General features: G+C 36.6%; 1 protein-coding gene across 1 annotated transcript; it reads left to right on the forward strand.

Annotated features, from left to right (window-relative positions):
• Positions 1-8738: 8738 nt before the first annotated feature.
• On the forward strand, positions 8739-11700 carry LOC111918923 (uncharacterized). Its single transcript, XM_023914545.3, has 6 exons — positions 8739-9552; positions 10074-10176; positions 10345-10400; positions 10805-10969; positions 11134-11247; positions 11339-11700. Exons 1-6 carry the CDS (start codon positions 8884-8886, stop codon positions 11429-11431), a joined length of 1200 nt encoding a protein of 399 aa, XP_023770313.2. The 5' UTR covers positions 8739-8883; the 3' UTR covers positions 11432-11700.
• The last annotated feature ends 1413 nt before the right edge of the window (positions 11701-13113 follow it).

The raw sequence follows: 13113 nt of genomic DNA on the forward strand, positions 1-13113 counted from the left end.
CAAAAAGAAGCGCAACCTATCCCAAAAACTCGCTAAAAGATAGCAATCCGTGGCTGCCCTTACAATTACGACAGTAGTCGCAACACATATCTCGACATCCGCCACAACATCTGTCACTCAAGCACCAGACAGGCAATATATGGGAACACTTCCAAAGTGTAACTACCATCCCACAGGAGCTTGCCAGATTCCGTGCTGTATCAACTGCAACAAGAAAGGACATACCGTCCGCTTCTGCAAGACTCCAACTCAACACATCAGTTCAACCACCAATACCAACGTAAGTCCAGCGTGCCACCTATGCGGTGAAATGGGACACTTCAAGAGAGACTGTCCAACTGAGAGGAATGACGGGGGAGCAGGAGGAGTGTGACGAACAAACCATCAAGGGCAACAATGAATCTTATTAGGACTTTTGTAATGTTTCCAACAACGAAAACTTTTAAGTACCATATGTTTTTAATGAATTCGGTGTGTTCGCTAAAAATTACTGTCTTTCAAAAAGTAGTTAAAATACCCTCACGTTAAATCAAATCAAAGACACTCATATGTGGCCTTAGGATCATTATCGGCGAGCCGTGATGAGTTGATGTATACATCAGGATTAAGTATAATCAAAATACTACAGACTTAGAACAAATAATTTCGTCCTAATTCCTGTTCCGTGACTAGTGGTAGAATTAGGATAGAACCATTCACTCTTCGATTTCATCAATATCAAATGACATACGACTTGCATATACCGATCGATCATGGAATGATCGGTCGGGGATCTCAATATAAAGTATCATCACTAGCTATCATATCACGCTTATTGTCAGCACAAGATGTTGTGTTATGAATCAATTGCAGTAGCAATAACATCGATCAAAACGGAAAACACTAAAAAGAAACACAGGATGCACTACCACTGTAATGAATACCTATTACGAATACGACTTAGTACATGTGTCATCTAGAAATTGCAGTGTATTCATTTGATATGGATTGGTTTGGACCATCACCTTGTCAATTGCATATGTTACGAGAAGACCCTCCACCTAACCAGCCGAATATCGAAACCCTCGTCTCTCACGACCCTAAATCTGATTTTGACTCTCTGGTCATCCTTCATTGCGAAACCCCAAAGCACTCTCTGGACGTGTGTTATACCTTTTGTAACCTTTTCAATTTATTCCTAGTAAACCCTTCGAGGATATCACTCGTATATCAGGTCAAGATCAAGCATGGAAGCTTGGGACGAATACGGTTAGTATATCACTTCTAAGTGTATATACGAGGATAATATATAATTAAAGTTCTACGGACATTGGATGTGTGCTTCCGCCCTATTTCCTGTTCCTTGTCTGGTTGTGGACCTGGGGCAGAATCACCCATCCAACCGCCTTACCAACCGTAATTACATACGACCTATATGCGCGAGTTAATGATAGATGGAACAAGTACGAGTCCTATCAGGAACTTCGAAACAAGACTACCCATGAGTGCGAGTGAACGTCCTACCATCCGAATAAGTCTAGTCGTGTAAACCAAACCCACATGCTTCCCACTGATCTAACCGACAAACAAGAAACACTACAGCAGACCCTATGCAGCACTCCGAGGAGAAATTATTACTTATGTATAAAGATAGCTAAAGACGTACGTGGTCGGCTAGGTCATGCATGACCTCAAACTAGGAGAGTTAGTATTCGCCCTAGAGATCTAGAGACACCATCTTTACGACACGAAATGTGCAATCTTCACCGATCATAAGAACCTAAAAGGCAAAAGCGGCAAGACATGTTATCTCATGAACCGGATCTGGACACCGAGATTGATGGATTCAGAAATAATGTCACAAACGAAGCACATGAAAACTCGCTACTCCCTTCATCCAGGCTCGGACAAGATGTGTCTGGACCTCAAAAAGTAACATCGGTGGCCGAATAGGAAAGCTGACATCGCTACACATATGGCCAAGTATCGGACTTGTGCCAAGGTCAAGGTAGAACAACAGAAGTCTTCGAGTTTCCTACAAACTACCAATGATAACCGAAAGGAAGTGGAAGCGGATAGCCAAGAACTTCATAACCAAGTTACCCAAGTCATAGGGTAGTCTCGATACCCTTTGAGTAATTGATGATAGGATGACCAAATCCGCGCACTTCCTACCAATCAAAGGAACCAGCAAGATGGAGAAATTGACTAGAACGTACATCAAAGAGATTATACGACCGCAGGGTCTGTCAATATCTGTTATCTCTAACAGAGATAGTATATTCATTTCACGACTCTGGCAACCCTTACAGGGAACTAGGCTAGACTTGAGTATGACCTACCACCAGCAAACCAGCGGGCAGAACAAAAGGGAATGTTCAAACCTTGGAAGAAATACTAATAGGTTGAGTGATTGACTTCAGTGAAACGTGGTAATTCCCACTTATCACTCATTAAATTTTCGCACAACAACAACTATCACCCTAACATCAAGGTCATTCCATTCGAAGCTCTCTATAGCCGCAAGGGTAGATCACCAATGCGTCGGGCTGAAGTGGGAGATACACAGATAGCGAAGGAGCAAGTCCCTGACAACACCCTCACGGGCCCTGAAATCATAAGAGACACAACGAAAAAGGTCGCGCAAATTCGAGGTTAGTGACCGTGTACTACTGAAGGTCTCACCGTGGAAAAGAACGGTATGTTTTGGTAAACGTGGGAAATTAAATCCAAGATACATCCAACCATTCGAAATCCTTGCCAGGATTGGCCAGTGGCGTACAAACTTCGACTGCAACAAGAACTTAACAACATACACCCGACCTTCCACGTATCAAACTTAAAGAAGTGTCTGTCCGAAAAGACTCTTGTAATACCACTCGACGAAACCAAAACCACTGAGAGTCTCCACTTCATAGAAGAACCGGTTGAAATCATTGATCGGGAAATCAAGAGAACGAAACAAAGTCGCATTCCGACGGTGAAGGTCCATTGGAACGTAAAACGAGGACCCAAGTTCACCTAGGAATGCGAAGATCAGATGAAACAAAAATACCAACATCTTTCCCCAACCCTTGAAGTCCCAGTCGAAACGCTAATTTTGGGACGAAATTCCTTCTAACGGGGGGATGATGTGACAATCGTCAATTTCTGGTCAAGTCAAAGTCAAATAAAGTCAACAAGTCAAACCGGTCAACTCAATTAACCCATGTATATTAGGGTTTACCTTATGTTTACTATTGTACAACACACCATCTTAATACAAAGCATCGCTTAGAAGTTTCACGTGTTCAGAAAATCCACACCCAAATTAGGGTAAGAGATGGAACTACTCGATAAAAACATTAATACATACCCTTCGAGGGCATATAAAGCTCATAACAAGGCAAAACGAGGTTTACAAACCTTGCGTTTAAGTTTAAACACTCGCAAAGGTCACAAACTAGGTCTCTCTCGATCTCCCTCACTCTATCTCTCTCTATCCTAAATCTCTCCAAGTATGTGAAATCTCTCCCAAATCTCTCCAAGTATGTGAAATCTCTCCCAAATCTCTCCAAGTATGGGAAATATCCCCCAAATCTCTCTTTGTATGAGAAATCTCTCCAAGTATGTGAAATCTCTCCCAAATCTCTCTCTGCATGAGAAATCTCTCTCTGTATGAAAAATCTCTCCAAGTATGTGAAATCTCTCCCAAATCTCTCTCTGTATGAGAAATCTCTCCAAGTGTGTGAAATCTCTCCCAAATCTCTCTAGGTATGAGAAATCTGTCCAAGTGTGTGAAATCTCTCCCAAATCTCTCTCTGTATGAGAAATCTCTCCCAAATCTCTCTTAACCTTTTATAGTTATCCAGGTCATCCCGACCCTTAACTTGGTCAAAAAACTTAAAACAGGAAGAAATCACGAAAGACAGTCTCCTAGAGCCGAGACCCTCTTAGGAATCGAAACCTTCTTAGAGCCAAAACCCTAAGAGGCGAGACCCTAAGGAATCGAAGCCGAAGCAGGAAGAACCGAAAGAAGCTTGAGGACCGAACCTCCTTTGGAACCGAAACCTTCAGACCGAACTTGTCAGGACCGAGCCTGTCAGAGTCGAGCTTCTCCTTCGCCTCCCTTCTCGCCTGCAAGACCTCTCGGTTCCCATATACAACCGAACCCTACCTTTGGTTCTATGCTCCTAAGGAGCCGAACCTTCGCACCTTCGGTCCTGAATTTCAGATTTTAGCAATTTCTACCTGGTTTTCAATATTTTTAGCGTTTTGAGCCCGTTTTCGTGATTTTAACATGAGATTTTCACCCAAACTCGTATTTTAACATAATAAACCCTAAATATTCATATTTTAATTATATTTTGGGGAAAATCCTTGCCTAAGAATAAAATATAGTAGGTAAGATTTAGGGGGGGAGTGTTGACTTTGCCTTAGTGTAAGACACAAGCAACCTCCCACACCCACTCCATGGCCATACCCAACCACTATTCATCATTATTCAGTCAATCATTGTCCTTTTTACACTCATTTTTCCAACCATACTCTTGAACAAAGGCTAAAGATCTCCTCTCTCCTCCCATTTCACTCACTTTTCACCAAAGAGCAAACACTCTTCTCTCTCTAAATTTTGAGATTTCAAGGATGATTTTCAATTTCTTCATCCACTTTTGGTAAGTAATATTATCCTTCATATGATTATTCCACCTCTTTCTACTCAAATCATAGGTTGCTTACACAAACTTCATCATATTTGTGTTAGTTCTTCGAATCTTCAAGCAATCTTATAAGTTTTCTTGTGTTGAACACTGCCTTTCTTCAACATCCACCCACTGAAATTACACAAGGTGAGTTCATACCCCTATCTTTTCATGTTTTTCTTAAGTTTTAAAGGGGGAATACAAGTTAAAACACCAAGAGCACAACTAAACTTAAACATCAGCTTTCAACAGAAAAGTTAATGTTCATTCACGGATTGTATTGGGCAACTTAAACATTTAATTTTCAAAACTGTATTAGATACAAATAGTTCAGGTTTATACCTTTAAAATGACTAGTTGCACATGTCCATACGATTTTCTACTGTTTATGGTGATTTTTACAAAACTGCTTATCACTGTAGCTACGAATTCGGACCAGTCAGTGAATATGAATGTTTTCACACCAGTTAGAGACTTTTAAAAATCACAATAAAATTTATGGACAAACTAGACACATTTTCTAAACTTTCAGAGTTTACAGATTTAGTTTACGATTCCGTATGCTTTTTCTATAATTATTCCAAGAACAGGAACAGGAAAGATAACACTAGTAAATTATTGATAACTCCTTTACACCTTGTAACTTGCTGAGCAAGGTGTGTATTATCATATATATATATATATATATATATATATATATATATATATATATATATATATATATATATATATATAAATACATGTTGGTTATATTGCATGTCTTTTACCTTATTATAGAGGTTTACGTCATATGTAAAAAGGATTTCTACCATTACAAAACGTTTTTGATAAGCTATAATAGGTATAGTTTATGTTTCGTATACATTACAAACATTTATGATAAACTATGGTAAGTATAGTTTATGTTTCATATACATTATAAACATGTTTCCATTAACACAACAAACACATTTCGGAAGGTTCTATTCCCATGGAAAAATGTTTTACACTCACGCACACTACACATAAACTTGTTAACGTAAATTGTGAGACATTCTTCTCAGTACTCCTAAAGTATAGGTTAAAATTCAAGGTAGTTATAACCAGAGTCTCTTGTAGGGAGAACGTGATAGTTGTGTATAGATCTATATTGGGTCTGACAAACCCACACTTGAGTTGCATGCAACAGCTAGACCGACAGGTCTGAGATGACAAGTGTCATTATCTTTTTCGATGCCTGAAAAACGTCGTGGCAGGTTCATTAGTCATAGTATGGTTATAGCGACTCACATAGGGAGTTAGCAACACATAAAGTTTACGGGGATTTTCTCAAATCAAAAAGGGTTTTATGTCGATTTAAAATCACCTTTTATATCAATAAGTATGGATATTACTTGTACATTTCGGTCTTGGTATTTAGGACTACACATCACTCTTGTAAGGAAAATATTGGATTTTTCTTGGAAACACACAACTCATTATAAAGATCGGTTTCCAAACTCTTCATCTAAAAAGCTTATGAACTCACCAACTTAAGTGTTGACACTTTTTCAAAACTACTTGTATTATTAGGGAATCAACGAAATCAGGAAATCACAAGCTTTTGAGGATGGTACGCTACGACGTTGAACAACTAGTTTTATATCATGTTGTAATCAATCATTAAAATATGTAAAACTTGAAACCATGAAATTCTTTTATGATTATATTTATGATTGGTTGTATTTACTTTGAGCACTATTATACTTGTTGTTGTGATACTATACATGAAGTCCGCCACCCCCGGACGTTTGCGTCATCCTTGGTTTGGGGGTGTGACACCCTCAAAATTAAAACAATAAAACAATAGAATTTAATACTTTGTCGAGGTTGTGAGAATTCATCCAAAAACCTACGCCTTCGACTGTTCTAGGGCCAAGGCTATAATGGAGTCTACGAGCGACTGTTCAAGCTATTTTTTCTCCATTTTCTACACAAGCACCATTAAATAGGGAATTTGAATGTTATTGCGATAAACTTTTTTAAATTACCTGAATATTTTGTTTTCTCGGTCATGAGAGAGAGGATGTATCCATAAAAGTCCTACAAGAGTAAGGTTAACAACATTTGTTAGGGGTTGTTTGATACCCATCTGACCTAAACCGAGTTAGATAAATCTGCTTTCTCGTTCAGACTTTCGTGGTTGATACGAATTGTCTCGTTCAACTTGTCTGGCCCAAATGCATGACTCGCTCAGCTGTGAAGATGTTGCTGACTCGCCCAAAAGACCATCCTGCCCTCTAAAATTTTTCTCGTGACCTAAAAGAGACTGCGTCCAAAATCAGACGCCTCCTCCATCGCCTCCATCGAACAACTCATTCCCAATCGCTGCCTCCATCAACATCGAACAACTACCACCCTGTCGGATCTTTGTCTTCTCCAGCAGGTAAGTTCGACAATCAAAATCGTTTGTACATAACCTTTAAAATCAAAAGTTCTTTGTTTATAAGCTCTAAAATCAAAATTGTTTTTGTGCTATTATTATGAAATTTGAATCCTACCCTCTAATTTCTACTTCTTTTCGATGACCTATAAGCTTTAAAATCTGAAATCTTGTAGTTCAACCGACCAAAGAAATGAAAACAGGTAATTAATGTTTAAATTTATTATTCCTTTTTGAGGGCTATCTTATAAATTATACTATACTGTTGGTATGTGTATGAGATATTGAGATGTATATTATTCTTGTGTTTTGGGATTAGAAATTATTTTTTATATGAAGGACAAAAAGCCTACCCTTGTAAAGTATAGTCTTGATTGAGAGCCTGTAGTTTGGTGATATTTTTATTTTTTAATTAAGTATTGATGTATGAAATAGTTTAGTTTAGGTCTTCCAATTGATAATAATGGTTTTAGTGATTGTAAAAAGGTTGTAGCTTCTTGTGTGGTTTGATGGTTTTTATGAGATATAGGCAAGAGGGACCCAGAGGAGAATATTAATAAGAAAGCAGTAAATAGCAATAAACAAAAGGTAGACGAGAGTGATGTGGCTGAGGAAAGTTGTGATGATGAGCCACAAGCTGTGAACGTATGTAGATTTCTATTTTTTGGAATTTTAGTCTTGTTTACTTATCTTATTAATTTAGCCGGTAGCCTGCTGCAAAGGAACATATGTTCTCTTTTTATATCCATAGTTGATTTGTTTTTAATCTTTGATTTCCTTGATGTCCATCCGCGGCACCAAGATAATCGATCAAAAACTTTGATTATGGCCAATCTAAGCTCTCAAAAGGAATTGGGTAGTAGTTGAAACACAAGAAGGTGATAATGCATTTAGAGATTGTAATGTTGTCATTAATGGTGATGATTGTTGAGCATTATAAGAGTGTAATCTTTGAATATTTAAACGATTTGGTTAGTGTAATCTTTGAATATTATTCGGATATATGTTGCCACTGTTGACCTTAATTGTGTTATTATTATTTAGGATGATGTTGATTTCATTAGTAGAAAATTGTTTTATGTTTAAAATTGTTCTTGATCATGATAAAAGTTATGATAAATTACTTTAAATATTAATGTTTTAGCATGTTGGTTTAGAACGAGGGTAAAATGGTCATTTTTCATCAGTCAGCACATCCAGTCAGTCAGATGTACAATCAAACAACATGATTTTTTACTCAGTCAGGATTTGTTACTTAGACAGACATTTCAGCACTTTCTCAGTCAGCAACTATCAAACGGGCCTAAATGTTCATATACTTTTTTTTTAATGGAAGGATAAAATCATGCGTTGTAAGAATTAACCATTAGGGCCCGTAATAGGAAGGTATATATATGGAAAAGAATAAACAGTTTGTTATTTAATATCGAATCCTAGCTCTAATAAAACAAATTACCATAATTATTATTTCTTATACATGCAGTTAGGGCACCTTTATATTAATAAAAATTAAATCGAAGGATTTCTGTTTGAAAAGAAATAACAACGACCAGTCGACCACGGCCGCCGCCAAATTCCCATCTCAAATCCTACTCTTGATTGTTCTGCAACATCCGACTTCCTCTGCTCATGGCGAACACACCTTTCCTGCTAGAAACCAGGTTCAATTTCAACCCTTCGCTCAAACAGACGTTAACTTTGCCCCCACTTCGGTCTTTCCCAATCAAATTGTTGTCTGGCAATAATCATGTTTTCAAGCTGAACTACTCTCCTTACAAGGTGATCAGGTATTCCTCGAAACTGAGAATTAAATGTTTCTTTATGAGCCCTAAGCCCAAAGGTGAATATGGCATTGGTGGAAATCCATGCCGACAGGGTAACGGTATTAAAGCGGTTGCTAATTATAATGAAGTGTTTTGGAGATCAATAAAAAATATCCGGAAGGCCTTACAATTTCCCGTCGTAACGGGTGTTTTACTGGGTTTGTTAATCTTGTACAATCGTCAACATGGCTGCGTTGCTTTGGCTGCTTCCGGTGGGCGAATGGGTGGGAGCTCATTTTCTTCTTCGTCCAGGCCGACCTCGTCGGATTCTTCTTATTGGTCGTCTTCTTCATCTACACGGCCATCTTCGCCGGATTCTTCTTATTCTTCTTCTACATGGCCGTCATCCTCAGATTATTCTAATCGGTCTTCTTCTTTTACAAGGCCGAAGTCGTCAGATTCTTCCTATTCTTCGTCTACAAGGCCTTCGTCAGATTATTCTTATTCGTCTAAAAGGCGGAAAACGTCAGATACTTATTATTCGTCTTCGACGTCTTTTGAAGGTGGTTGTAGTAGGCCAGAGGTTGGAGCTGATGATACTCCAATATTCTTGTTCTTTTTGATAATGATTTTGCTTGTATATTCGGCGATGGCGACTCAAACGGATGGAAGATCCTCAAGGTCACCTACTCCGCCTGCCGAGAAAACAAGTGTTCTCAAGCTGCAGGTATCTTCGCCATGTATAACTGGGCTGTGCTATAAGTATCTCCTTAACCAATATAAAATTCGTGTGACATTTTAAAATTCGGACAACATTATAAATTCGGATGACATCATAAAATTCGAACGGATATATAAAATGGAACAAAAGCAAAATTTGTCTTTATTTTAAAAACAAACCGATACCATTATCGTATATTGATAAATTGCAATTCACCCTAACCATTATGTAATGGCTGATTTACAAGGAGTATATCCAATGTTTAATGTTTTGTCTAGACTTCTCCGTACATACAAATCAGAATATTCGGTAGCATGGGTATACAATTGCTCAACTAAATGATTTCAATCTGCATAATGCACTATACAAACTTTGCTTTTGTTCTGTTTTATATAGTCATTCGAATTTTATAATGTTGGCCAAATTTTTAATGTCGTCCGAATTTTAGCATTCGCATTTAAAAAATGATCGATTTTTATTGCTTATTCAGTGACGAGTAACTATTATTATACTTTGTGTTTTTTAAGGTTGGATTATTGGGAACGGCTAAATCACTGCAAAGGGATCTCAATCGGATTGCCGAGACCGCTGATACATCCAGCCCTTGGGGCTTGAGCTATATATTACAAGGTAATGAATAATGTTTACATGTTATATATACATTTTGGATATGTGAAGCACCATCGATATCTATCATTATCTATCATCTAATTATGCAAAAACATTTATAAATCTTGAGTCTTAACTAGTCATATGATCTTGTGATTGATGTTTAAAGTGAATCTGTTTTGATTGCAGAGACAACACTAGCTCTACTTCGACATCCTGATTATTGCATCTCTGGTTATTCATTTGTATGCACTTCACTATCTCATTTTCTTGTTTTAATATTAAGTAGTTCTTTTTGGATTAAGGGAGTGTTTGGGATTGTTTTTTCAAAGTGCTTATTAGCTTATTGCAGTTTTACACCGCTAATAAACCGTTTTTAGTGTTTGAGTAAATTAAAATTAAAAATAGTTATTTGACACTTATTGGTCGTTTTACGTCTATAAGCCGAAATTGCCAAGCATTAAAAAACAACTTATCAGCTTATTACATTTTGATATTGTATAAGCTAATCCAAACACTTTTTTTGAAACTTTGTTTTGATACCGGAAGTTGAGAAAATATTTAATCAACTTTCTATCGAACCTATATTTATAGATTAACAAACATCGTTTATTAAATGTTTGGGATTTGGTTTATTAATTTGGTCCAGGTGGATGAAAAGTGGAGCATAGAGGAAGTTGAGAAAATATTTAATCAATTTTCTATTGAAGAAAGGGGTAAATTTAATGAAGAGACTCTAGTCAATGTGAACAACATCAGAAAGCAAAGTGCAAGAAGCAAAAGATCTAATGGATTCCGTAATGAGTATATTGTGGTCAGTACTTTTGAAAAGTGTTTCGTTTTCTCTTTTTATTCAGATTTTTCCATTAATTCCCAAGCTAAACACTTTCCCTATCAACACGTTTATTTCTGCATTAAGTCAAAGAAGCAGTAATGTATATCATTTGTTGACTAAAAACATGTATTTGGTGGTTGAAGATTACAATCATTGTGGCGGCCGGTGGCGAACATAAACTGCCGCCTATAAACAGTAGTGCACAATTAAAAGAAGCATTGCAAAAGCTAGCTTCTATCCCTTCAAGCAGAATTATGGTGAGACCAATAGATTATTCTTGCCTAGAATTTTTATTTATTTATTTATTTATTTTGTGTTGGGTGTGCTAACTATTTTGTCAATTTACAGGCAGTGGAGGTGTTATGGACCCCACAAATGGAAAATGATACTCTTACACAACAAGAATATATTGAAGATTATTGGATGTTGCATCCTCTTTAGGTAATAAGCTGTTATGATGTTTTCAACAATTTTTGCATGTTATTTATAGGCGATGATATATGATAACTGTATACGCGAATGTGTGATTCCAATTGTATCAGTTTGAAATGATTTTTAACAATTTTTGCAGTGATATGGTATATTTTATATAGCAACAAGAAAAAGATATAAGCGTTTGTGGCTACCTGCTTATAGAGCTTTCTTGTTTGGGACTTGAAGTTTATTTGTGTATTTTCAATATCAGAATAAGATTATAATCAGATAACCAAAAAGGTTGACAACATGAGGACAGATTTGAACCCTCCGATAATATTGTTCTAAGGCTAATATCAGTATGCTATTTATTTAAATTTGTGATACTATCAGTATGCTATTTATTTAAATTGTTGAAGGTATTGTCATCATTCATCAAGTTGTAACTTTTGAATATTAACGGTAGGAGTAGCATGGTAATCTCAAATTTGATTATTTCCATAATATAAGCTAATTCTAATATGAAAAAAGTTATCTAATCCCTCATTAAAGATAATAAACTGAAGATCATCGTCTCCATGCTTTAGTATCCCTGAATTTTGTTCCTATGTGTTATCTTAGTTATCATTAGAGAAATCGAGATTCTTGTATAAGGTTACTATAAACATGGATCAAGATTATACAGAGACACAACTGACTTTGAAGAATTGCTGCAAAGATATGTTCCACATAAATTTGAGTAGCATTCTACTTTACTTAGATGAATACACCAATTTCTGTTGAATTTAATAATTTGTAGTACCAAAATCGGATTATGTTGATCTAGTGTTCGTTTTGTGAACAAGCTTTTTAATCCATCAATTTTACTCGTTTAGTGAATACGCTTTTTAACATAATTTCTTATTTTTTCCCTAATTACATCTATTCACTTTTCCCCAAAGTAATATTCATTATATATATTGTGACAACCCGAAATTTCCATTCTATACAACATTGCAAATCAATAGAAGTCAAAACAGTTACTGCTAATTTTCAGACTTTTTAAAATAAGTTTGAGTATTTTAGGATTAAACACTTTAGGAGATATCAGGAGAGAGGATGCCCTAGGGTTTATTGTGCAACAATAAAGTCCCGACACTTCAAAAGTTTAGAGTTTACGGCCTAAACTTGGTGTTTACAGTCGTAAACCCTAAAAGGGAGGGGTATAAAAGTGGCACTTAGCCATTTTTAGCATTTTTCCACCTTTTCAAGATCAAATCTTAAACTCTCTCGAGTATCATCTAAAGTTTTCTTCCAAATCTTCATCTAGTACGTGTTTCTAACCCTTTCAAGTTAGTATATCACTTAATATAGTGATTTAACACACTTCTATCCGTTAGATCTTTCCAAAAGGGTGAATCTTCAAGTTTCACCAAAAACACCAAGAACACACACTAGTGTTCTTGGCCTTTTGGTACCTTTTCAAGCTTCTAACTAGTAAGTACTCCTACCCTAGTGTATTGTAAAGCTTGTTACACTTCATTACATCAAGAAAAACACCATGAAACACTAAGATCAAGGTGTTTACGGTCCAAGATGTTCTTGGACCGTAAACCCTATTTAGGGTGTCAAAATGTCCCTAGAGCCTTCCTGTGCCTTAGTAACTATCATGGATCCCGTCATTGATATGTTAAGGACTTGAAAACACCAAAATACCATATTCCATAGGG

Source organism: Lactuca sativa, chromosome 2 (genome assembly GCF_002870075.4).
Source record: "Lactuca sativa cultivar Salinas chromosome 2, Lsat_Salinas_v11, whole genome shotgun sequence".
Taxonomy (NCBI): Eukaryota; Viridiplantae; Streptophyta; class Magnoliopsida; order Asterales; family Asteraceae; genus Lactuca; species Lactuca sativa.

What these genes read in the sequence shown, in the direction of transcription:
- LOC111918923 (XM_023914545.3), top strand. Translation starts at nt 8,884, where the DNA reads ATGAGCCCTAAGCCCAAAGGTGAATATGGCATTGGTGGAAATCCATGC. An exon ending in CTTGAGCTATATATTACAAG is followed by an intron (nt 10,177 to 10,344) that starts GTAATGAATAAT and finishes TTTTGATTGCAG; the next exon opens with AGACAACACTAGCTCTACTT. An exon ending in GCATCTCTGGTTATTCATTT is followed by an intron (nt 10,401 to 10,804) that starts GTATGCACTTCA and finishes AATTTGGTCCAG; the next exon opens with GTGGATGAAAAGTGGAGCAT.